General features: G+C 33.1%; 3 protein-coding genes across 3 annotated transcripts; all 3 read right to left on the reverse strand.

Annotated features, from left to right (window-relative positions):
- Nucleotides 1-910: 910 nt before the first annotated feature.
- Nucleotides 911-1978, reverse strand: LOC116144573 (thaumatin-like protein 1b). Its single transcript, XM_031430018.1, has 2 exons — nt 1844-1978; nt 911-1736 (listed from the first exon to the last, which is right to left on the reverse strand). Exons 1-2 carry the CDS (start codon nt 1899-1901, stop codon nt 1075-1077), a joined length of 720 nt encoding a protein of 239 aa, XP_031285878.1. The 5' UTR covers nt 1902-1978; the 3' UTR covers nt 911-1074.
- Nucleotides 1979-5737: 3759 nt separating this feature from the next.
- On the reverse strand, nt 5738-7001 carry LOC116144578 (thaumatin-like protein 1b). Its single transcript, XM_031430022.1, has 2 exons — nt 6725-7001; nt 5738-6417 (listed from the first exon to the last, which is right to left on the reverse strand). The coding sequence occupies exons 1-2, from the start codon at nt 6819-6821 to the stop codon at nt 5738-5740; spliced, it is 777 nt and encodes a 258-aa protein (XP_031285882.1). The 5' UTR covers nt 6822-7001.
- An 8656-nt stretch (nt 7002-15657) lies between these two features.
- LOC116144576 (thaumatin-like protein 1a) lies at nt 15658-16861 on the reverse strand. The gene is made up of 2 exons (XM_031430020.1): nt 16792-16861; nt 15658-16391 (listed from the first exon to the last, which is right to left on the reverse strand). The coding sequence occupies exons 1-2, from the start codon at nt 16841-16843 to the stop codon at nt 15712-15714; spliced, it is 732 nt and encodes a 243-aa protein (XP_031285880.1). The 5' UTR covers nt 16844-16861; the 3' UTR covers nt 15658-15711.
- Between the last annotated feature and the right edge of the window lie 10134 nt (nt 16862-26995).

Raw genomic sequence — 26995 nt, forward strand, 5'->3', positions numbered from 1 at the left:
TTTACCATACACATCACTAACACAAACAATGTAGTTTAAAAATTATCACAAGATTTTGATAATTTTATAAGTATTTGGTATGATAATTCGATACATATCATATAAAGTTGGTTAGGGATGAAATCCAGATGTCTTGACTCATATCAGAATGGACTTCATTTAATGAGTGGGATATAAATATGTGCATAGATTCTAGGGTTTATATGTACCTGGCTTATTAATTCAGAATATTCAAGTTTTCGTTATTTGATTTATCCACCTTTCTTGAGTATTAATTTTCAGTTGATATTCTATAAGAGTATAATAATATTATAAATACTAACTAAATATTCCAATTTTATACTCTAATGATGGGTAGTTTGGTAAGTAATCTAAAGTCTCATAATTGACAAGTAATACTTCTCTAAATTTTCTCATACTCAAGATATTCCTTAAATATTGAAGATATGAATAAAAACATAAAATACATATCATTGAGGAACACTACACAATCCAGGCCTGATAAGGCCATTACATTTAAATTCCCTGGACTGAAAATTATTTGAAAATTTTAACATTTGTAAATTAGATGGTTATTATTTACATTGAGTAGGGTAACCAGGTCAGTGGGAGAATTATTCTGAGTTTTTGAGAGTCATTTTTCCAGTTGGGCAATCTTGTGTTTAAAAGTAATCTTGATTTTGGGCTTCCAAAAAGAAGTTTGCTGCAGCCCAAATGCCACCAGCCCATTGATAAGGCAAGAACAAAAACACAAACATCCACATAAAAACCAACTATCTTCGTCTCTGTTTTATATCATAGTCTTAACTTACGTAGTTTTATATCATAGTCTTAACTTACGTTGAATGCGTAAAGGCACTACGTTTTTGAAAGAAATAACAAGTAAAGAAACTATCAATTGTCAAACAAGTAAAGAAAAGTATAATGAGAATGATTTATTTCTTCATTTGTTATTACATATAACAAATTCTCGGAAGAAAATTATCCGCATCGTCCATAAGCTATACGGACTGAGTTTTATTTAGTCCTATATATCTAATATAGTATATCAAAGAGTTTCAACTACCGTATCCCTTATGGGCAGAAAGTAATAGCGTAGTTAGCCCCCTTGCATGCAAACACGCTACTAGCATCATCTTTGGGGTAACTATAAGCTTGAGGGCATTGGTTCTTGAAAATTGTAGCGTAGTTCGTTGGTGGGCAGTTATCTTTAAAAGCTTCAGTGCAACAATACTTTGGGTCTTTAAATTGTTCACATGCACTCTTGCAAGCAATCACACTTCCGTTGGGTCCTTTCACTTGTAGCTCTGCTGGGCACTTCGCGTTCACGTCGGCTGAGCATGTGAGTTTAATACATTTAGGACCACTGCCATTTTGTGGGGCGACAGCAATAGGAAGGTTAAATCCATCAACGAGACTAAGATTGTAGTAATCTTGTCCGTCTTCTGTTTGGAACTTTATTTCGACCAGGGATGCAGGTGGGACTGCACCTTTACCATTGCATGCAACTTGGCCTGAGCCGCAGTCTGCAGTGACACACTTGAAGTTGCCGGAGCATTGTGTTCGGGCCCAAAAACGACCCGCCCATCCAGTAGGAATGTTGAGGGTCTTTGTTCCTCGGGAGGGTAACTCGAACCCGGTTTCTGCTAATTGAGGATGCTCAGCGTTGGCGAGAGTTCCTGGCCAAACAGTGTATGGACAATTGTTTGTAATGGATACAGTTGCCAAGTGAGCTCCTGCATATGGAAACCAATTAAAATGTGCATCATTACTAATCAAATACTTGTTATTTATATACATTAACGACAATAAAGAGATAAAATGAAGAGAATGAAATGCATACCAGAGACGAGGAAGGCTAAGGTGAGGGAAAATATAAGTTGGGCAGACATGCTGGCCATTGCTTTAATTTGGTTTGGTTTCTGTAAATCAGGCTATGAAGTAAAATGATGTATAAATGGAGGTATTTATAGGGTTGGGTGCCGTGTGGTTATACGTTACTGAAGATTAATATTTATCCTGTTGTGGAAAATTCAACTGGGAAACAAGTCTGAGCATCCCACCTGAGTATTGATTGACATAATTAAAATGTTACCGCAAATTTAGGGCTGCATCTTTTGAAAGGTCTAAGTCATGACTCATTAGTCAAAGTGTTCATGCCGTGTTGGTTCTGCCTTCGAAGAAATCTGTTAAGATAATGGTTTTAGATCATCTTATTTATTTATTTATTCATTTTATTAATTTAATACGATATGTTAGCAAAACCTGATACTTGGTGTTAAAAGATAAAAAGTGGTATTTCTTTTTCATATTTGTTTATATGTTATAATAAAGATTAATTTTTAAGACATATATTACATTATTTAGATCGAGCCTATAAAGCAATTACAAGATAAAATTAGGACGAAATTTTATCATTTTAATAATGTCTTAATGTTTTCTCAATTACAAAATGACAAAAATAAGGAAAACCATTTTGAAAAGGCACACATGATGTGTCCTAATCTATGCTTCCATCCAAAAATATTCTTATGTATTCATTTTAAGATATATTAATCTATTAGTTATTAGTCACCTTTGGTTGTGATTCTTATCTATTAAAAGAGATGGGTAGATCAGTAAACGACTTTTTCCCACCCAAGGTTTGCCTTAATAACTTTTCCACCTAAAAAGTTTTAAAATACCATTTTTTTACCCAAAGTTTACATTCCGTTATTACCCAATGTTGATTTCAGCAACGAAAATTCTCTCCGTCACCACCATTTGAACATCTGGTCTCCTCTCTACAAAACCGCTTTTACTCTAACACCTGATTTCTCGTCGATTACTAGCTATCGTAAAATTAGGATTTTTTATTCTTAGTTGATTTTCGATTGATTTCAACGACAAATATCCAATCGGTCATCCTCATTTAATCTATTGACTTCTACTTTACAAAACAACTCTTATCCTGTCTCCTAATAACTTTCTGAACATTGATTAAGAAAGTGAAGTGTATTTTAGGCATTAACGGAATATAAACTTTAGGTAAAAAAATAGTATTTTAAATTTTTTAGGATAGAAAAGTGTCATGAAGTAAAACCTTTGATGGGAAAAAGTCGTTCACTCTAAAAGAGATACATGATGTCATATTACATATTGAACCGACATTTAAAGTTTTTTTTTTTTTTGGCAGAGACTGAGATAAAAAGGAAATTGGATTAACTTTGTTTTCGGAACAAGGAATGTTAATGCGTAGTAGCTGAAAGTCAATAGTATTTATCTCTGTGTGTTGAATTTTCACTTCAAAAATTTATTTCCCAGTCATTATGAAACACTTGTTTGTCATGGAGAACACAATCATCAATATCCTTGACCTAGAAGATAGCCAATATCTCCATCAAACTACAGATTTTAGTTTGAGGTGCAATGTTTGAGTGACAAGTATGCTTAGTCTCGAAGGAGTTTTACTTATATATACTTATTAATTAGTTTTTACAACACTTTTTTTATAATATATTTTAATCACTTTGAATACCGCAAATTCAGGTTAAATTAATATTATCTCATACAATCAGGGTTTATTTTATAGACCTTTTTCATGTTTGCTTAATTTTAAACACACTCAAAGTTTTTGAAAATTATTAAAAACCAGGTAAAACTTCATATACAAACTCTATCATACAAATGCATCTGTTTTAAGATGGTAACTTTAAATTTAAAAATAAATTAAATAATTAAAAGAGATTGCATGGTAAACATGTAAGGTTCTCGCATTAATTTGTAGAGAATATTTTGTATAAATAGTTTGTATATGTAATATTACTCTTAAAAATTAATCTCTTTATAATTATTGAAACTTTTTGAGGTGAGAGATTTTTATTAATTTAAGGGATAATTATAAGAAGATTTTTTATGGTTTTCAAAAAGCTTGGACATACTCATATTAAACAATCGCACAAAAGGGGTTATAAATTCATTATCATGTTATTCATCTATATTTATTGAGTTGATTTTTTGTGTACTCATCATTTTACTTTATGGCATATGAGTTTGTATGAAAGAGTTTATACATAGGGACGTAGCCACACTTCAAACTTTGAAAAAAAAAAAAAAAGTTTTATATCTTACAATATTTACAATTTTGACCTTATTTAAATTCATATTCATTCAAACTAAAAAAAAAAAAAGCTTTATATTTTATAATATTTACAATTTTGACTTCACTTAAATTCATATTTGACCTTATAAAATTTTATTGTAAATTTATCAACTTAAATGTTTTGAACCCATTCACTAAAAATCTTAACTACGTCCCTGTTTGTACATATAATATTATTAAATTATATACATCAACATACTTGATTTGATTTGGTAAATCTAACGTATGCGTAGAGATGTCAATGACGCCGGTTGGGTTGGATACAGAAATTATCCAAAGAAATAAAATAATATTGAATTTTAATTATAATTTTATAACTAATATGATTCCAAATAATGTAAAATAATTTATAAGCTAAACTACTTAATTTTACAATATAAAAGAAAAAATTACATATAAAGTTAATGTTTATACAATTATAAAGTTGAATCAAATATATGATGCTAGTAATTATAGATTAAACAATTTAATTACATACCATATTGCATATTCACAAGTGAAGAAGATGATAAGAGATCAATTTGATGTAAGTCAGTAGAGGAATAAGGTTGGGTGGCTATGGTTTTCTCTTATTTGAAAAAAAGAGAGTATATATATCTATATATATCTATATCTATATATAATCTATCGTATATATAGATCTATATATATATATATATATATATATAATTTCTAATAGATCATAATCTCTAAATTTTTTGTTCTCTAATGTCCTCAATGTGTGTCCATTAGGCCACACATTAAGATAACCCATGCAAATATTGTCAAATTCTATTTTTATCCTTAACAAATGTAAAATCTGTCTCTAACTGTGATTTGTTCTTTTTATGTGTGTAATAAAATTTGTATCATTTTTCTATTTGTTTGAGGAAGAATTGTTCTCCGTTTAATAATATCCCTAATATTTCTATAATTTAATATTTAGATTTCTAGTTAATTGATCTCTTCTTTCTAGATATCTCTTATTTTGAATACTGCACTCTTTTCAGCAATCTCTGTAAATCTTTCAGTAATTAGGTAACAAATCAATGGAGCAGGACATGATTATGCTCTTTTAGCTGCAAGATCACGTAAACATTACATGGTAATAATCCCAACACTAAAATTGATTTTGCCTATTTAATTATTGAAAAAATCTATGCTAAGGTGAAGTTTCTAGATAAAACAATTCCTTCTGTCATTTATCCCGGACTAATGCAGCCTTAGATGCTTCAATTATCAATTCAAGTATTGAAAGAAAGGTTACAAATATAAGTTCTGTATTGCAAGTCAACCCTCCTACGCTAGTACATATATAGGGGAAGAGGCGCTACACCTGGGAATCAACAACCCGAAAACTTTGTTATAAATTACCCCTTTTCCTTATCGGGATTGGTACTAAGAAGAATGGTTGGGATAACAAACATCCATCTCGTTTGTAAAGCTAAAGTAACGGACAGATGTTTAGTAATAACATTCATTCAAACAAATATATAAAATAGTTGAACTATATAAATATATGTTTTAACAACTTTTTATTTCACTTAGTTTATTTTTCATTAACTTTATTTTTTATCGATACAACTTATTATTAATCCAAGAGAATCTATATATCTCTCAAGGACAGAAAGTAATAACGTAGTTAGCCCCACCAGTGCATGAAAACAGGCTAGTCTTATCATCATAAGCATAACTATAAGCGTCAGGGCATTGCTTTTTGAAAATCATAGAATAATTGGTTGGTTTGCATGTATTAGAGTTATTATAAGATCCAGTGCAGCAGTACTGTGGTTGATTAAACTCTTCGCATGCGCTCTTGCAAGCAATCACACTCCCACCTGATCCTTTAACTTGTAGTTGTGATGGACAAACGGCGTTCACATTCCCAGTACAGCTTGCTTTGGTGCATTTACTACCGGAACCACCTGTCGGGGTTACTGAAACAGGCACGTTAAAGCCATCAACGAGGCTAATATCGTAGGAATCTTGTCCATTGTTTGCTGCAATCGTGAATTCTGCAAGGGTTGCTGGTGGGACTGCACCTTTACCATTGCAAGTGACTTGGCCTGAGCCACAGTCTGCAGTGGCGCAAATGAACTTGCCGGTGGAATCAGTGGAGCATAGTGTTCGGGCCCAGAAACGGCCTGACCATGGAGAAGGAACGGTCAGGGCCTTTGTTGCTTTGGGGGCTAAACTAAACCCGGTGGTTGATAACTGTGCTCCACCACCGGTTAGGGTGCCAGGCCAAATAGTGTATGCACAATTGTTTGTGATGGTGATTGTTCTTGAGTGAGCCCCTGAATGTAAAGGAAAACATGTAAGTGTGCATCAATTTTTGAGGCAATTGTAATGCATTATGCATGAAATCTTCTAATTAATTAAGATAAGATTTTCAACGTAAAATATCGAAAATTTCGCTATGTTATATATAAAACTTAATAGATAATACATAAAATATAAAAAATGGATAATTACTATTTTCTAAGATAAAATAACAAATGAATATTATATGATCAGAAAATTGTAATAATGAACATTAACAAAGTCCTATATAAAATGAAAGACAGTAGCCAAAAACAATGCAAAAACAAGAGTGTTGTTTACCAGAGACCAGCAGGGCCAAGATAAAGCAAAATATTGCTTGAGTATTCATCTTTGGAATGAATGCTTTGGTGTCTACAGTATGTTGTGATGAAATCATTTGATGAAGACGATGATGAAGTTGGGAAACGATGGACTAGAGGACAGGTATATATAGGCTCATATAGCAACTATTTATTAGTGTCTTGGAAATATGTGACATGTCGTGATGAAATCATTTGATGAAGACGATGATGAAGTAGGGAAACAATGGACTAGAGGACAGGTATATATAGGCTCATATAGCAACTACAATGGAGTAGAGGACAGTTATATATAGGCTCATATAGCAACTATTTATTAGTGTCTTGGAAATATGTGATATGTTGTGATGAAATCATTTGATGAAGACGATGATGAAGTTGGGAAACAATGGACTAGAGGACAGGATACAGGCTCATATAGCAACTATTTATTAGTGTCTTGGAAATATGTGATAATGCCGTGTTGGGCGGGTACATAAGTATCTTGCCGTGTTGGGCGGGTACCTAAGTCTGTTTGTTTAAATTTTTTTATAATAGTATTATTTAATCAAATGAGTAATACTAGTTACACAAAGAGGCATACAAATAGTCAAATCCAATCCTTAAAATTCATGAATGTCTCTTTCTCTCTCTCTTTTTCCATTCTTTCAAGGGCTGAATTTGACTCTTTGTATGTCTCTTTGTAAAGCTAGTATTACTCTTTAACTTAAAAGATCATCTACAATAAAAGTTTATAAATTAACTAAAACACCCCTATCCACCCAACTAGTGTTGGTAGTCGGCCAGGACCCCCGGACAGTGGTCAGAAGCTGTCGGAATGGAGTATGACTGGCTAGCACCGTCGAACGGTAGTATTTCTTTTTCATATTTGCTTATATGTTATAAAGATTAATTTTTAAGGTAGCGTTTGGTTCAGGGTGATATAAGATTAATCCTGTAATCTTTATTTAATTTTCAAGATTCCCTCATTTGGTTGTCAAGTAATAAAATATTACGTAATCTTTCATTGCAAATAGTGTTTACTGTTGGTAATATTGGGGGTAATCAGATTACCTTTCCAATGGGTGTTATTATAAGATTACCGAGGTAATCTTAATTTTGACCCTATTTTCCCCTTAATAATTTATCATTTCAGACATATTTGCCCTCATATGTCTACCAAATAACAATTACCCAGACCCCTTACATTTGAGAATTTAGCTAAAACACCTCTGCCATAAAAAAGTTTAAAAGTTAACAAAATACCCCCAACCATCAAAGACCACCATCGGCCGCTAGCCACCACCACTGGTCGCTGGCGAAATTCATCATATCGGCACAAGACCAGCAGGATCTTGCCGATCGTGTGCCGATAAGGACGTTTCCGGCCATAGATTTGTGATCCATGGCAGCAAACGACCAGATTTGGCTGTTTCACGGCCAAAAATGTGACCATGAAATGGTTGCCGTTTCACAGCCACATCTTTGGCCGTGAAATGGCCATATTAACGGCCAGATCTAGCCGTGAAACGACCATATTCACAACCAGATTTGGCCAGATTAGGCCTTATCGGCATACGACCAGCCAGATCCGGCTGGTCGTGCGCCATTACGGCGGCTTCCGGTGGTGGTGGTGGCTGTCGGTGGTGGTGGTGGCTGCCGGCGGTGGTTTGGGGTGAGTGAGGGTGATTTTGTTATAAATTAAAGTTGTATATGGTTGGGGTGTTTTAGTAAAATTTCAAATATAGGGGGGTTAAAAGGAATAATTTAAAAAATAATAGAATAAAATAATATTATATTATTATTTAAAAATGAGGGCAATTTAGTAATCTATATAACATACCCACTCATTTATCCTCCCAACCAAACATATTATTATAACATACCCATCAATTTATTCCAACCCACCAAACACATTTATCTAAAGATTCCCTAGTAATCTATCTTTCCAGTAATACAACATTTCTCAATAATATAACATTTCCTAAACTAAACGCACCCTAAGACATATATTACATTACTTAGACTGAGCCTATAAAGCAATTACAAGATAAAATGAGGCCTAAATTTTATCATTTTAATAATGTCTTAATGTTTTCTCAATTACAAAATGGCAAAAATAAGGAAAACCATTTTGAAAAGGCACACATGATGTGTCCTAAACTATGCTTCCATCTAAAAATATTCTTATGTATTCATTTTAATATATATTAATCTATTAGTTATTAGTCACCTTTGGTTGTGATTCTTATCTAAAAGAGATGGGTAGATCAGTAAACGACTTTTTCCCACCCAAGGTTTGCCTTAATAACTTTCCCACCCAAAAAGTTTTAAAATACCATTTTTTACCTAAAGTTTACATTCCATTATTACCCAAAGTCGATTTCGATAACGAAAATTCTCTCCGTTGCTACCATTTGAACCTCTGATCTTCTCTTTACAAAACCGCTCTCACTCTGACACCTAATTTCTTGCCGATTACTAGCCACCACAAAGATAAAGTTTCCTATTCTTAGCTAATTCTAACGACAAATATTCAATCTGTTATTACCATTCGATCTACCGGCCTCCATTCTACAAAACACCTCTTACCCTGGCTCCTGGTAACTCACCGAACACTGACTGAGAAAGTTAAGTATATTTTTAGTATTAACAGAATATAACCTTTGGGTGAGAAAGTAGTATTTTGAAATTTTTTGAGTCGGAAAGTGTTATGCAGGCAAACCTTGGGTGGGAAAAAGTTATTTACTCTAAAAGAGATACATGATATCATATTATATATTGAACCAACATTTACATTTTTTTTTTTTTTTTCAAAAGATAATTTTTTTGAAAGAGACTAAGATAAAAAGGAAATTGGATCAACTTTGTGTTCGGAACAAGGAACGATAATGTGTGGTAGCTGAAAGTCAATAGTATTATCTCTGTGACTCTGTGTGTTCAATTTTCACTTCAAAAAATTATTTCCCAGTCATTTTGAAACACTTGTTTGTCATCCCCAACACCGCCATCAAACTACAGATTTTAGTTTGAGGTGCAATGTTTGAGCGAGTGACAATATACTTTGTCTCGAAGGAGTTTCACTTTTATATACTTACACTTTTTTTTAATATATTTTAATCACTTTGAGTACCGCAAATTCAGGTTAAATTAATATTATCTGATACAATAAGCGTTTATTTTTTCATGTTTGCTTGATTTTTAAGACACTCAAAGTTTTTGAAAATTATTAAAAATCAGATAATATTTCATATACAAACTCTTTCCTACACATTGATGCATTTTAAGAGGATTAGATAACTTTAAATTTAAAAATAAATTAAATAATTAAAAGAGATTATATGGTAAACAATTTAAGGGTGTTCAAAAGAACCGATCGGAATCGGAACCGGAACCGGAACCAATGGGTACTTGGGATTTGGTTTCGACTTGAAATCGACCATCAATGGGTAGGTTTCGGTTTCAAAAATTTAGAACCGACACTGAGCGATTCCAGTTCCTGCAGTTAGGAATCGGAACCAAGACTAATATGACAATAACATTAAAGAGTGGGATGTGTAATTTTAATTTTGGAGTTTATAATTTTGAATTTCTGATTTTTCAACGGAGTATTGAGATTTGTAATGTGAAATTCTTAGTTTCCATAAAGTTGAATTAAAGGTGGAAGGCCTAAAGGGTTTATAATATATTTGTAATTTTTTTAATAAGTTTTGGGGGAGGTATTTGTAAGTTTTTAAGGGTTTTTTATGGGGGGTATTTGTAAGTTTTAAGGGTTTTTTGTCATTTTAAAAACTTTTGGGGGGTAAATGTAATTTTTCCAATACTAGAACCGAAACCGGAACCGTTGTTACAGATTTCGGTTCTAGGTACCCAAGAATTGGAACAGGTTCCAAATTTTAGCGAATCGTTGGCTCCGGTTCCTTCAAAAAATGTAGGGTTCCCGGAACCGAACATCCCTAGTAAACATGCAAGATTGTCACATCAATCTGTAAAGAATATTTTATATAAATAGTTTGTATATGTAATATTACTCTTAAAAACCTCCTTATAATTATTAAAACTTTTTGAGATGGGAGATTTTTATTAATTTAAGGGATATTTAATAATTATAAGAAGATTTTTGATGGTTTTCGAAAGGCTTGGACATACTCATATTAAACAATCGCACAAAAGAGTGTATTAAATAAAAAGTAAACAACTTTTTTCCACCCAAATAATGGTTTAATGACACTTTCTCACTTACAAAGTTTTAAAATACTACTTTATTATCCAAATTCATATTTTGTTTCTGATTCTGGCATCGTTGCGACTCTACACCATTACCACTCTCTTTCCTGATCATGACTCACCAAAACCCCTCAAACCTACTCCTGCCAACTCTGCCAATCGTGGACAATTGAGTAATTAGGGTTTGTGCAGTCGCCCCTCTCAAGTTAAATTCCTATCAATCCCAATCACCAAAATCCAACATTCCACCACTAAAAGACTCATCAACCTCCCCTCTTCAAAAGCCCCAACAGCCTGAGCCGAGTTTGCTCTCTGTTCGCCGCTTAAATATAAATTTGGATAGTAAAATGGTATTTTAAATGTTTGTGGATGAGAAATTATCGTTAAGCCATTATTTGGATGGAAAAAAGTCGTTAACTCATAAAATAAACCTGATAAAACGATAATAAACTTTCAGAGCTTTTTTTTTTTTTTTTACTATTTTTATTGTTACAGTATATATATTCAAATTTAAATTAGGGTGGACAAAATTTTACCCATTTTTAAAAGATTATACTTTTGCACTTTAGTGTATATAGACACTTAGAGGTGGGAATTTGGGCATGGACCCAAAAAACCAGGCCTACGACCGGTCCTCACAAGGATTAGTCCTATAAGGTTTGGTCCCAAAACCGGACCAGACCCATGGAGGAGGGCCCAGGCCTAGGTTCGATCCCTCCTCCAAGGCTCGAGCCTAGGACCAGTCCTAGGCCCGGTCTCAAATTCTCCCACCTAATTTTGTTTAAACCCCTAGTAAATATCCAAAATCCCCTTATTTAATACGAAATAGATAATAAATATAGGGGCTAAACCAAATTTTACATATTAGGGGCCATATTAAAATTTTCCAGACCTATAGGGTCAGTCCAAGGAACGGTCCTATGGGCCCATGACTAGTTCGGGCCTTGAAAAATTGCATGGGCCTAGGACCGATCTTGGGATCGATTGGGCTTTGTCCCAATTTGGGATCAGACCCATTGGGCCCAAACCTGGGACCGATTGGGCCTGGTACTTGCCCACCTCTATTGGCATTTGTGTTTTTTAAAGGGAGAGCAACATCTTCCCAGCGAAACGACATTTTCCCACCCTTCGTTAGATTCTATTATGTTTTTCGTTAATATTTTATTGAAAATACGAAAATACCCTTAAATATTTGACTTTATAAATTTTTTATTATTTTTTAATTAGATAAAAAGTCAAAAAAGAAAAAATGGTTAGTCCCACCTAAAAAGTTAAGAGTAATACTATGAAATTTTTTAAAGTTAAATGACTTTAATATTTATATATAATGTCATCAATATCCCATCACTATTATTCAATAATATACTAAATTTTTAGTGTTTTTCATATTATAATTTTTTTCATTTTTACTAACATAGAAAATCAATATTCCTAATTTATTAAATAAACAAACGAAAAAAAACATCTTTACAGTTGAACTAATAAATAATCCAGTAAAAACTTTGACTTAACTAAATTTTAATTTATAATAAAATAATTAAGAAATAAACCATATAAGGTTATTTTCATATTTTCAGTCAAATATTAATAGAAAATACTAACAGAACCTAACAAAGGGTGGGAAAGTTTCATTTTGAAACTTGATGGGTAGAAAAGTGCTGTTTCGCCAAACCTTAGGTGGGAAAATGTCGTTCTCCCTTTTTTAACAATTTTTTTTTTTTTTTGGCGGTTAAATATTTTGTGAAAAGTATTATTTGAGTTTGAACTGAGGATTTGATTAAAGAAAATAAATAACTAAGAAGAAACAAAAATTCAGAATTGAAGATGGAGGAAGGAAGAAGAGATAGAGATTAGATTCAGAGAGAAATATGTATGTATTGATAATTTTTCCCTTATTTTACATGTCAAATATAAGTGTGTTTATATATACTTTAGGATGTAATTTTGTACAATCAAAGTTGCAGATATTTTGGGATGTAGATTGCAGGTTTAAATTGATTTACTGAACTGGTCTTCTAATTCTGAGGTGAGAAATCTAGACTTCCTATTGAGTTAGTTTTGAGCTTAGTAAAAAATTTGACTTAAATTTTGAAGGGGTTATATATTCATTAACATGTTATTCATCTATATTGATTGAGTTGATTTTTTTTTTTTTACATGTATTCATCATTCTACTTTATGACATATCAATTTGTATGAACGAGTTTGTATATTTAATATTATTCAATTATATACATCAACATGTATATTTGACTTAATTTGGCAAATCTAACATATATATAGATATAATAATATTATACTTACAAAGAAATTTTACAAAAATTTTCATATAAAGTAAGATGACAAAAAATGAATGGAAGAATAAAACAAAAAGTCAAACTTATTATATTTATTTTCCATTCATTTTTTGTCATATCACTTTGTTTGGAGATCTTTGTAAGTGTAATATTACTCACATGGATATGTCAATGGCGCGGGTTGCGTTGAATACAAAAATTATCCAAAGAAATAAAATAATATTGAATTTTAATTATAATTTTATAACAAATATGATTCCAAATAATGCAAAATCATAATTATAAAATAATTCATAACCTAAACTACTTGAGTTGACAATATATAAGAAACAATTACATATAAAGTTAATGTTTATACAATTATAAAGTTGAATAAAATATATGGTGCAAGTAATTATAGATTAAACAATACCATATTTCATCTTCGCAAGTGAAGAAGATGATAAGAGGTCAATTTGACGTAAGTCAGTGGAGGAATAAGGTTGCGATGGCTAGGGTTTTTCTCTTGTTAAAAAAAAAAAAAAAAAAAAAAAAAAGAGAGTAAATAATACTTAAATTTTACCCACTCCAAAATTTTTATTATCCAAATTCAACCCATTAGGGTGGAGCTCCTTGAAGCCCTAAACCCATGGGCCATTTTGATATCCGTACGTATGCACCAAGCAAATTATCAGGGACAATAAGTTACACTGAAACTGTTTGGCCCTTTACATTTATAAATTGGAGGATTATTATCTCCCGGATGAGTGTGAGACAAACTGCATTTTTGGTTAAAATATATGCCCCATTTTGGTTTCTAACCTCCAAGGATTGAGGACACACTTCACTGAAGTCATGAATGGAGTCCAAAATGGGGCACAACCCAGACCCGTCCACTACTGATCCACCAACCGGTTGTATCCTAACAGCACCAGTGGTCCAAGCTCAATTCATAGGAAATCACTGATTGCCCGATGGCTATATTGAGTAGGGTGATTGGGTAAGTGGGTAATTGCATCAAGGAAGCAATTGGTCTGAGCCCAAATGACACCGCTTCATTGATCAGGCAAGGACAAATTTAATTGCTCGTTTCTTTGTTCATTGGGAAGAAGGCCTTTAGTATTTGCGATTGGATTGGCGACAAGCCATACAGTGTCTCTACATCTGTTCTCAAAGAAAGTTGAAACTTATATCAGAGTGCCCACTTGAAAATAATTGATTCGAATTGCCATTAGGCATGTTAGAACTTCGAAAAATCTAGGAACCATAATAGGGTTTGTCTCAGTATATGTCTTTGGAGCACATGTCAAAAATACTAAAAAACAAAAGATTTGCTTATATTGATTATAATTTCTAATACATCATAATGCTATTTGATATATATATATAATATTTACAGTTATATATATAATATTTACAGAACCGGAATAAGCAACAAAAGGAGTGGGATGGAAAGGAATTCCTTGGCAGCCATTACGGCTTTGTTTTAAGTAAGAAAATTTGCATATAAAATTAGCAGGTGGGAAAGCAACAACTTAGGAATAAGTAAAAATATTTGTGTGAGAGTGTAGGTACATTTTGCAATTCAATGAATGAGTTACTTGCATAAATAATTGATGGAACCAATTTTAACATATGCCTTGTCCACAAATGAAAGTTCACCCACTTTTATTTCTCTTTGTGAATTAATGTCAATATCACAATTAGTTAGATTTGATTCATCTTGTACTTTTATACAATAACATTATCTTAATTACATGACAGAATTAAGAATTCAATTCATGACTAATCCCCTACTATGTGAACATTAATTTGAATAAAATAGTAATTTCTTTAACTACCTAATTAAGTTTTTTTTTTTTTCTTTCTTTCTTTCAAAACATAATTTATTTGATCCAGTTAAACAAGAAACTGAATTAACTGAGTAGACTTATCATTTTTGGAACCACAAAATTTAGATCGTTGGCTTTGTTATTATTATTATTATTCTGGTTTTTTGAATCTTTATTATTTTAATTAAATAATTCAGATTTTAATTTATAAATATAATTTTAATTTTAAATAATTGCAAAATATTACAAACTTGTCAAATTCTATTTTTATCCTTAACAAATGTAAAATCTGTCTCTAACTGTGATTTGTTCTTTTTATGTGTGTAATAAAATTTGTATCATTTTTCTATTTGTTTTAGAAAGAATTGTTCTCCGTTTAATAATATCCCTAATATTTCCATAAATTAATATTCAAATTTCTAGTCAATTGATCTCTTCTTTGTAGATATCTCTTATTTTGAATACTGTACCTAGAATATATGGGTTCACACCTTAATTAATATCCAAGGTACATTCATTTTTTCCGATAGAACAAATTATTAATTCAAGAGAATCTATATATCTCTCAAGGACAGAAAGCAATAAATAACGTAGTTAGGCCCACCAGTGCATGAAAAGAGGCTAGTCTTATCATCGTAAGCATAACTATCAACTTAGGGGCAGAACGTGATAACATAATTAGCTCCACCACTACAAGTAAACGTGCTAGAATTATCAGCATAAGCATAGCTATAAGCCTGCAGGCACTGATTCTTGAATATTTCAGAATAACTCGTCGGCTTACATTTATCCGGCGAACCAAAATCTCCAGTGCAGCAATATTGCGGTTGATTAAACGCCAAACACGCGCTCTTACAAGCAATAACACTCCCGTCTGAGCCCTGCACCGCCAATTCTGATGGGCAAACCGAGTTCACATTATTCGGACAGCTTGTGGACAGACAGCCGCCGGATCCTCCTTGTGGGGTAATTGAAAGAGGCAAGTTAAAGCCATCAACGAGACTAATGTCGTAAAAATCTTGTCCCCCGTTTTCTGCCAGTGTGAACTCGATGAGTGAAGCGGGTGGGATCCCGCCAGCGCCATTGCAGGCCACCTCACCAGAGCCGCAATCTGCAGTGGCGCAAGTGAACTTTCCAGTGGCATCGGAAGCGCAGTTGGTTCGTGCCCAGATGCGGCCTGACCATGGAGGCGGGACGTCTAAGGTTGATGATGCTTTTGAGGCTAACTCAAACCCGGTTGAAGACAACTGTGATTTGCCTGCCCCAGTTAAGGTTCCTGGCCAGATTGTGAAGGGACAGTTGTTTGTGAATGTGAATGTCGCTGAGTGAGCTCCTGTATTTATCAATTCATTAGCGAAGTAAATGTCTTAAAAAATATAATTCATACAACTAATCAATAAATTTTGAGTAATAATAATAATATATTGACGGATGATATAAACAACGTGATACTTATGTGATATTGTAGATGTTATTTAAAAAAATATAGTTCCGCGTTCATCAAAAAGCTGAATATTACAACGATTTTGATCTAAAATAAATTGATGAATCAATAAAAATTAAAAAAAAAAAAAAAAATCTCCGTTAGTTAATGGAATACTATATATATATATATATATATATTGGCGGTGTTGATATGGCGGATTGATTGGATTTTCACCTTAAATTATTATATACACAACTTAATATTAATTGAAAAAATTCAAAAACAAAAAAGTTAGTCAATAGCTTACCAGAGTAGAAGAGAATGGCAAGGGTAAGGCCGAAGATAGATTGAACCTCCATTGCTGAATATTCTTTTTGTTTATGATTTTCAGTGTTAAAATTAGTGCTGCAATACCAATATATATAGGCATTTAAGCAGAGAATAGGGAAATAAATGATAACAAAAGGAGCGCACGCAAATCTGATAACTCAATATTATTTTAACACTTGCAACATTTTGTTACTGTTAGGGCCAAAAATCGTCTTGGGTTTGACAGGACCCAACGAAATAAACATGTCATGGCCCAAGGCCTCAACCCAATCCCGATTGGGCCCACGCTTAAAATCACCTTGCGACCTACCCACTCTATGCGTTGGGCTATCCTATAAGTTAAGCTAAACTGGGTTTCAGCCCATTAGCCTGCAACAGAGTATAAATAGGAAATCAGAATCTCATTCTATTTCCTCTTCTACTAAGATTTCAAATCTCACTCAAACTATTAAACTTGATCTGATAAGGTCAAGAAATCATATCTCTTTCATGATAGGGATTATCTCCCAAAATAGGACTTAGTGTCCTACTAAGATTCCAACTCTTATTTAAACTATTAAACTTAATCTGATAAGGTTAAGAAATCATATCTCTTTTATGATAGAGATTATCTCCTAAAAGAGGACTCATTGTCCTACTAGGATTCCAACCCCTTAGGTTCACTATAAAAACAGAGGCTTGCTCTCTCATTAAGCATGCAATCTCTCACATTCAATCTACACCACTCAAAACCATCTATTTGCTCCTAAGTTCTTGCTCCCAAGAACCCGACGCCTCCGCCGTAGTCCTAGCCTCCGACAAGACTCCTGGTAATTCTTCTTCTCCTTAATTCTTATTAAATCTCTTTCAGCCTTGCTGACTTGAGCGTCGGAGTGCCTACGGCAAACACCACCTCGGTGTTTTTCGGAAGCTTCACGCTTTCCCTTTCATGTGTGCAGTTCTAACGGATTGTCAATGACCTCAACCTCACGGGATCACATCCTATTTTCATGACGGTAGATTTTTTGCATCTACAGTTACCATTTAAAGAATTCAATCAAGATTTAAAATACAATTCAAAATTTTGATTTTTGTCATAATAGGTTTTACTGCACATGTTTTGTCCATTTAACTGCACATGTTTTGTTCAAATGGACAAAACATGTGCAGTAAAACCTGTTTGGTACAGAACTTTAATATAGTTTTTGTTTTCGGAAAAATAGATACAAAAACTCTTCTAGAAAAGCTTCTGTCTGAAATTGATTATAATATTTCTAATATAGTTTTCAAGCGTGAATTAAATTAGAAAAAAATAAATAAAAAATAGCCATTTTCTCAAATTTTCATAACTTTTAGGGTTTTCAATAAAATAACTAATTTTGGGGGGCTTTTATAATTAGCTAAAATCCTAAAGCTTATACCAACGTAACCAACTTAGTTTAATACCATTTTACCCTCATCCTTAACCTGCCAAGACTTAAGCCAAAACCCTACCCATTTGAAACTCTCGTTTACAATCTCTCACCATTAACACAATATTAAACAAGAAAAATCATTATATCCAAGTAACATGATTGTTCCTTACTTTAAATCCTTATATCCTTGCATGTTATCATTTTTATAATTTTAAGTTAAGAATGATTGTGTATTGTTATTCTATTTATTTATTATTAATGAGAGTATTGTTGTAAGATTTAGGTGTTAAGAAATAGCGTGATGTTTATTATTTACTCCAAGCACATGAAATGAATGATTTTGATTTTCTCCTCCAAACACAAATGCGACCGAAAAACTTGAAAATGAAAGTGATGTATTTACTTCTTTTATGGATTAATGTCGTATTTGATTGTGATTGAAGGTTTAGAGTTTGAACAATCAAGTTGGCTTCGTCACCTTCTTTTTTTTTATTTTTTTATTTTTTTTATTTTTTTTAAATGGTGAAAAATGGATGAAAAGTTGGTTTTTATATGGGGGTATTTCTAGTGTATGCGATTTGGTGGTTATATGGGTATATATAGAGCTGGTGGTGGGCAGTGTTAGCCCACATGCCAGCATTGCCCGCCTTAAAAAATGCTCGGCATGACGCGAAATTTTTTTTGTGTCGTGCCAAGGCCCACGATACTGCGAGTCATGTTGGGGTCTTAAAAAAAGCGAGTCATGTTGGGGTCTTAAAAAAAGGCATGCGGGCTGGCATGCGCATGACACGACTCACTAATATATATATATATATATATATATATATATATAGTGGTGGACCCAGGATTTTTGCCCAGGGGGGCCCCGTCACTCTGTCACTATTTGCCAATCAAGTAGTGAAAACATAAGAAAATAATTTACAGGGAAACACAAGAAAATTTTTACATGAAAAAACCTCTTCAATATGAAGAGATAAAAAAACCACAAGAATCTAACGACCCACTTAAATCCAATATAATCAAAAGAGTTTACAATAACTACAAATCAACCAAAAATATTCTACACAAATTTAGAGCTCAATTACAACTCTAACAAAAGTAAGATACACAAAGGTTTACAAAGAGATGGATTACAATCACTCTAAATCCAGATCTAGACGTTAACATTCTAACTCAACCGTCTATATTAAAGATCCACACATCCTCTGATAGACCCAAAAATCAAGTTAGAATGGTATACCTAAAGATCTAAATAATATGAATATTTATTATTTAAAGATGAAAGCAAGTTAGAATAGTATACCTGAAGATCTTCAATTTAACACGATTTCACTTCATTATGTCTAAAAATGTTCAATGATATCTTCATTTTGAATTGTAGCAAAAACTTCATTTTCAATGTAAACTACTAGCAATTGTTCATCCACTCGTCTCCCATTCGATTACGCAAAGTATTCTTAACAAGATTCATGCAAGAACACCCTTTCAACTGTTGCAGTAGCCACAGGCAAAACCAGTGCTAATTTAATAAGCAAGAAAACTTTGTCATAAGCAACATCCTTCTTAAACTCAACCATTTTTTTTGAAAGATCGGCAATCCCATCAACATGAGTGAAATTGGCATTGGTACTAACACCCATAATAATTTCAAGTTGATTATCGAGCACACAAATCGTGTTGAGAAAAATCGACAGGATAGAACTTTGCAAACTCAAGTAATCTGTCTTTATTAAATGCAGCAAAAAGTTACTTGGATCAAGAGATGCCATACACTGAAGCAACCCCATGTTACTTCATCAAAACAATTATTGAGTTCTTCTTGAATGTTATCTAAAACTGTGTATCAATTCCACCTTAAAATGATGTTATTCGTAATTGGCGCATCCCTCGTTTTGTCCTCCCAATTATCTTCCATGTTCTCCGGGATTGGTATGTCATTATCTTTACACAGATCATAAGCTTCTTTCAACAATATGTCGAAGCAAGTGTCTCATTTCTCAATTTATGCAACCGACGCTTCGAAATTTGTACAAACTGCATGGCATTAAGGAGATCTTGATCTTTTCTTTGTAAGCTTTGACAATTCATATGTGATTCCCAATACTTTCTTCATCAAGAATAACAAAAGACGAATTCAAAATTCTCCATGATTCGTAATAACTCCTGGCTTGACTTTTGTTTTGCCAATCATCTCCTTCAATCTCAATCACTCTGAGCACACCAACAGAGAAAATAAGTTTATGACACTATGAATTGTCCCTATGTGTGAAACCCACGTGTATCTCCTGGTCTTTTAATTACATTCTTGATTCAAACCGCGCCCGTCTCAATACACCATTAGAAATCAAAGATATCACATATTCATACTGATTGTCCATAGAAATCTCTGCGCTTGCAAGATGCTGCCACAGTGTTTGATAACATAGAAGAGTTTTGAAAAAATTCACCCTGCTGAATGTTTACTTACAACTTTGACTAGCGCCATTGGAGTGATAAGAGAAACAATGAATGTAAAAAGCAAATTTATTTTCTCTCAATATTAAGTCTTCAAACCATTGACTCGCCCCTCTCTATTGCTTGCTCCATCGTAACCTTGACCCCGTAAACTTGTCAAACTCAATCCATACTTTACAAAAAAGGCATCTATTGCAGTTTTCAAAGACTTTGCAAAGTATCTTAACATGCACAATCCCAATCGTCGATAACACAACTCATTTGTCCACATAGCGAAAAACAATAGTCATTTGTTCTTTCACTGCCACATCACGAGATTCATCAACCAGTAAAGAAAATGGTTGTTTATCTCTCACAATTTCTGCAATATTGTCTTGGTCATCAAATGAGCACAAACACAGTTAGTTGCCTCTGGATTTTGGGGGCCGTCATTTGATGGTTTTTCAGAGCATTTCCCAGCACAACTTTCTTTATGTCGTCATTGTGATTGGATAGAAACTTCAATAGTTCCATAAGTTACCTTGATTTCAGATTCAACCGACTCGTCATGACCATGAAATGCAATCCTTGATGTAAAAGAAATCTAATGCAATCAATTGATGCATCAAGTGAATACGATAATTCATTTGCCCTTTTTCGACACGCAACCAAGATTTACATCGATGTGTTGCCTTTGGTTCATCAAATCAACACACTTGGCATGACATTGTTATGAGTACTAGAATGATCACCAACATGTTTTTTCACTTTTGCTTTATCTTTCCAGTTACTATCCTTATTCACAAAAACTTCACCACCTGCTTGGTCACCATAATCGGGTTTGAAAAGATAACAATTCAAACAGAAGATTCATCTTTTGCCACACTATATTCCTCCACATGAACCTTCTTTGTACCTCTGATGTAAACCTACGCTTTTTATCTCCAAAAGGAGTGAAAGGAAAGTTATGATCTTTAGGTTGGCAAGGACCTTTCAACAAGTATGCTCTTCGAACTTCCTCTTTTTGTTTATCAGTACAACAAAGCTCATTAATTGGTATCCTCAATCCTGGGTCAGTTTCAAGCTCATCTAAATTGAACACCCCGATTGCACGTTGAGCTTCTTTTTCTTGGTGTTGTTATCGCTGTTTTGGGGTTTCTTCTTCTAATGGGGTTTGATTAACCTCAATATCAGTAGAGTCTCCATCAACTTTTTTTGCTGGACTTTTCTTCAGTCTCTTGAAATATTGGATATCATAATCTTATTTGTTAATGCTTTGGATTCCAAATCCAATAAAACTATTGAATTGATACCAAAGTGGATCCCCAAAATAAAGACAAAGAGATTCCTATTAAAAAAAAAAAAAAAAAACTAATTAATTTAGCAACTAATTTTTTCTGAATAATACATGAACAAACCATGATATATTTAAATTCATGAAACAGATACATAAGACATTTTTAATTAACACATCTATTAACACACGTTACACACCATGTCATATGTCACCATATATAATACATTCAAATATTTAATTACATAAGACATGTTTGAAACAAGAGCCAGGAAAACAAAGTCAAAGATAATAGAAAAAAATTCTTTAACTTTTATTTGTCTCATAAAAGTCTAAAACTGGGTCCACCACTGCTAAAATTTTTCACCCAAACGCCAAACCCAATACTCTAAGGCATCAATAAGATTTTCTTCAAAAGCAGTAGTTTATTATTTGTCTCACTAACTGAGTCTGCCAGACTGCCGCTGCTAAAATATTTCGCCCAACGCCAGACCCAATACTTTAAAGGCATCAATAAATTCTTCAAAAGCAGTAGTTTATTATTTGTCTCACTAAAACTGGGTCCACCAGGACCACCACTACTAAAATTTTTCACCCAAACGCCAAACCATACTCTAAAGGCATTAATAAGATTCTTAAAAAGCAGGTAGTATGTCATTAAATAAGGAAATACCAATTACAACCTTCAGAGTTCAGGGGCTTCAACAGCCGCAGTCACGCAGATGAGAGAAGTTGAAAAGGGGGATTTTTTTAATTTCTAGGTTGAGCTTCAGCCGCATGTAAAAAGGGAGTTGGGAACTGGGGTAGAAAAAGCTGAATAAGGAAAAGACAAAGCTAACTTTTCAGTTTTAACCTTTTATTTATTTTTTAATCTCCAAAAAACAAAAAAAACTTTGCAATTTTTTTTTAAAATCTGAGGGCAGGCCTGGGCCTACCCTCAAGGGGCCTGGGTCCACCCCTGTATATATATATATGTTTATATTAGTGACATTTTTGTGTTTGTATTATTAATAATTATTATAAAATATTTTAATGTTATATTTAGTGATATTTTGTATTTGTATTAATTAAAAAAAAATATAATTGTAGACGGTAAAAATCTACGGTTACAACAAACTGATCATGTAAGGTTGAGGCAACTGACGATCTGTTAAACCTGTACACACAAATAAACAAGTGTGAAGCTCACAGGAAACACTGGGTGGTGTCTGCTGTAAGTACTCCGCTACCGAAGTCTAATTAAGATTAGAGCTATGGCAAAGGTGTTAGTAATTAGAAGCAAAAACTTTAGGAGCTAGTAGATGATATAAATAATAGATGCTTAATGAGAGGTCAGACCACTGTTTATATAGAATATGGATCTTCAAATCCTAGTAGAACTCTAAGTTCATAATGGCAGAGTTTTGGTAAAAAAGAAAATCCTGATTTGCTTGCATTTAGAGTATAGTCTAATTCATGCAAGATTCAAGATCTAGATGAATTAAATGTAGATGAAACAAGAAGTAGATGAATTAGGATATGAATGGAACTCTGAGTTCCTTGGAGTGATCTCGAAGCAATGGCCTAGGCCCAAGTGGACTAATGGGGAAGCCCAATTTGGATGATCAACCCATGAGAAAATTGATTGGTGTAATAAGCTGGCCTATGGCATGCATATTAGAGTAGGCCCAACCATAATTAGGCTATAGCACTGGGCCACGTAGTAGATGTTTCTTGTTTGGGTTTGATAAGGGCCATGACGATTTTGGCCTATACAATAATCACTATGAATATAATAAAATAATGAGACATTGAAATATTAATTAAATTTCAACATTTTTTATTACTTATAATTATAAATTAAATTCAACTTAGAATTAGGATTAAAAATTAACATTAATATGTTGGTTGAGAGGATAATGGGTGGGTATGTTCTATATATACTAAATTGCCCTCCTTTTTAAATATTAATATAACAATTTTTTTTTGAATAATTTCTTTTAACCCCTACTTTTCAGATTTAGCAAAAACACTTAAAAAAAAAAAAAAAAAAAAATGTATTACACTTAAACAAAACACTCGTATCCCCTGCCGGCAATAGCCCCATCGCTGACGGCCACTGGCAATGCCACAGATTTGGCCGTTTCACGGCCATAGATGTGGCCATGAAATGGCCAGGTCTTTAGTCGTGCCACATCTCTGGCCATGAAACGACCATAGGTCTGGTCATGAAACAGCCAGATCAGGCCTTTTTCGACCATGATTTATGGCTTCTTTTGGCAACCTCCGATGGTGGTTGACGGTGGCTGCGGTGGTGGCTAGTTCTAGGTATAATGATATTTCTGTAAATAATGTAATACAAGAGCAATGTTGTCCGAAAAATTTAAAAGCGAGGACAAAAGTGTTTGCATGAGTGAATTGGGTGTTTTATAAATGTTACAAATATAAGGTTAACCCGATCCAAACGGCATTTATAAGAAAAATATATTTCCTTAGACACCAAAGATATATAATTTAATAGTAATTTAGTATCAAAACTTATATTACAATCAACCAAAAAAACACTTTAACAAAGTTTTATTTTTTCAAACATAAGAAATAATTAAAATAAATTAGCAACAAATAATAATTAAAATAATATTTTTATTTCCCTAATTCCTTTCATAGTCTTGTAAAAAAAAAAAAGGAAAATGACATTAAATAACCCTTTTTGGGTTCTCAATTGAAAAATAACCCTAATCCAGTGATTTTTTAAGAATACTATTGGGCTTATAAGTCACAGAGTGCTAGGATGCCTTGGGCTTTAGAATTGTTTGATACATGTCAAAGTGCCTTGGGCTCACGTCAGCAAATGCTAAGGGCTTTTACAATTGTATTGGCTTCCATGTCAACGAAATTTAGAAGCTTTTAGAATTGTATTGGGCTTACATATCAAAGAAGGCTAAGTGTCTTGGGCTTCCATGTCAGCAAATTCTATGGACTTTTAGAATTGTATTGGTTTACATCTTAGAGAATGTCAAAGTACAATGGGCTTACATGTCAGTGAATACCAAGGGTAATGTCAAAGTGTCTTGGGCTTACATATTAAAAATGTCAAGTGTCTCGGGCTTACATGTCAAAGAATGTAGAGGCTTACGTTTTGCTGATGCCATGACCTTATTATGGAAAATGTCATAGGCGTATTGGGATTCAAAACCAAAAGTAGTGATCTGGGCTCAAAACACATTTATAAACTTAAGTTATACTTTGTACCTTAAATAGAACCTTAATTGAGTGATTAGGCATGATTAGCTAATTGGGCTTCCCTTGACAAAAATGGCCACAACAATCTCTATATATAAATAATCTCTTTCCACTTTTAATTATACAAGCCAGTGATAAAAATAAAGCCTACCGTTTATTTTCACTCATTATCGCTAGAATTGTATTATCTATAAATCATCAAAAACTCCTTTAGGGTGCGTTTGGTTTGAGGTAATAAAAGATTACTTTGGTAATCTATTTTTTATCCGCCATTACCATGTTTGGTTGTAAAGTAATAAAAGATTCTGGTAATCTTTAAATGCTAATAATAATTATTGTAGGGCTGTGGGTAGATAATCCTATTATCTATCTTTGATTCTAGACATTCATTTGTTTGGTTTGACAGTAATAAAATTACATAAATATTCATTTCCTAAGCGAATATTGTTAGTGATTTTGGGGGTTATCAGATTACCTAGTCCAAAGGTGTTAATCTTTTTTACTAGGGTTATCTTTTTTTTTTTTACCAAATTTGCCCTAAATAAAAAGCCATTTTGGACTGATTGCCCTCAAATGTCTATCAAATAACCATTACCCAGACCCCTATATTTGAATTTAGCTAAAATACCCCAGTCACAAAAGTTTAAAAGTTACAAGATACCCCTAGCCATCAAAGACCACTGCCAGCCACAGGCAATAGTCGCCAAATCGACACACAACTGGCAACGGTCGTGTGCTGATCTGTTTGTTTTCGACCATATCGAAGGCCGAAAATGACCAAATCGCCGTGGATCTGGTCGAAAAATAGCCATAGATCTAGCCATTTTCGGTCTAGATCCACGGCAATCTAGCTGTTTTGGCCTTCAATCTGATTCGAAACAGCCAGATTGGCGTGGATCTAGTTAAATAGCTAGATTGGTGTGGATCTGGCCTTTTCGGTTAGATCCACGTGATTAATTGTTTTCAGCCTTCGATCTGGCTAGAAACAGCCAAAATAGTGCACAACCGCAAATCTCGTCGACATGTGCCGTTTTGGTGACTGCCGCCAATAGCTGCGTGGTGGGGCCGGTCTTCAGTGTCTTGGGTTGCTGGGGGTATTTTATTAAAATTTAAACTTTGTTGTTGGGTAAATTCTCAAATATAGGGTTAATAGTATTTATTTAATAATAATAATAATTTAATGATATTAAAAAGGAATGACAATTCAATAAAAGCTTTTGTCGTAATATTTTATTCTTCCCTACCAAACATTTTAATTATTATCCCACAATCTATCCAAACATATTGATAAAACATTCCCCCATAATCTTCAAAGTAATCTATCTTACTGATAATCCTACCTTTTCGCAATAAAACATTTCCCGAACAAAACACACCATAGGTAATTTAGGGGGTTTACTGATTACTAACTCAAATACTTATCTTCATTTTTCATTTTAAATATTTTTTAGACAAGTTTTAAATATTGTATTCGGACAAGTATAAATTTTTTTTTCATTTTTCAATATTAAAAAAAAATAAAAGAAAAACACAATTCTAAAAAAAAAAAAAGAAAACAATCTTAGAACATCTCCAAATGACTCTTTATATGACCCAAACTTTATATAAGGAGTCTATCCGTAAAAACAAGAGTCCAATAGACTCTTTTTTAAAATAAAATTAGAGAGTGAGTTGACTCTCCACATTTAGAGAGTCAAATTTTACTCTCTATCATAATTTTGATATAAACTACAAGTTCCTATGCATTTTTATAATTTATTAATTCTCTCTCCATTAAGTCTCTTTCTTACAAATAACGAACATCTTCATTAAATTTAAAGAGTCTATTGAATTTGAAT

The sequence above is a fragment of the Pistacia vera genome, unplaced genomic scaffold (assembly GCF_008641045.1).
Source record: "Pistacia vera cultivar Batoury unplaced genomic scaffold, PisVer_v2 Contig448, whole genome shotgun sequence".
Taxonomy (NCBI): domain Eukaryota; kingdom Viridiplantae; phylum Streptophyta; class Magnoliopsida; order Sapindales; family Anacardiaceae; genus Pistacia; species Pistacia vera.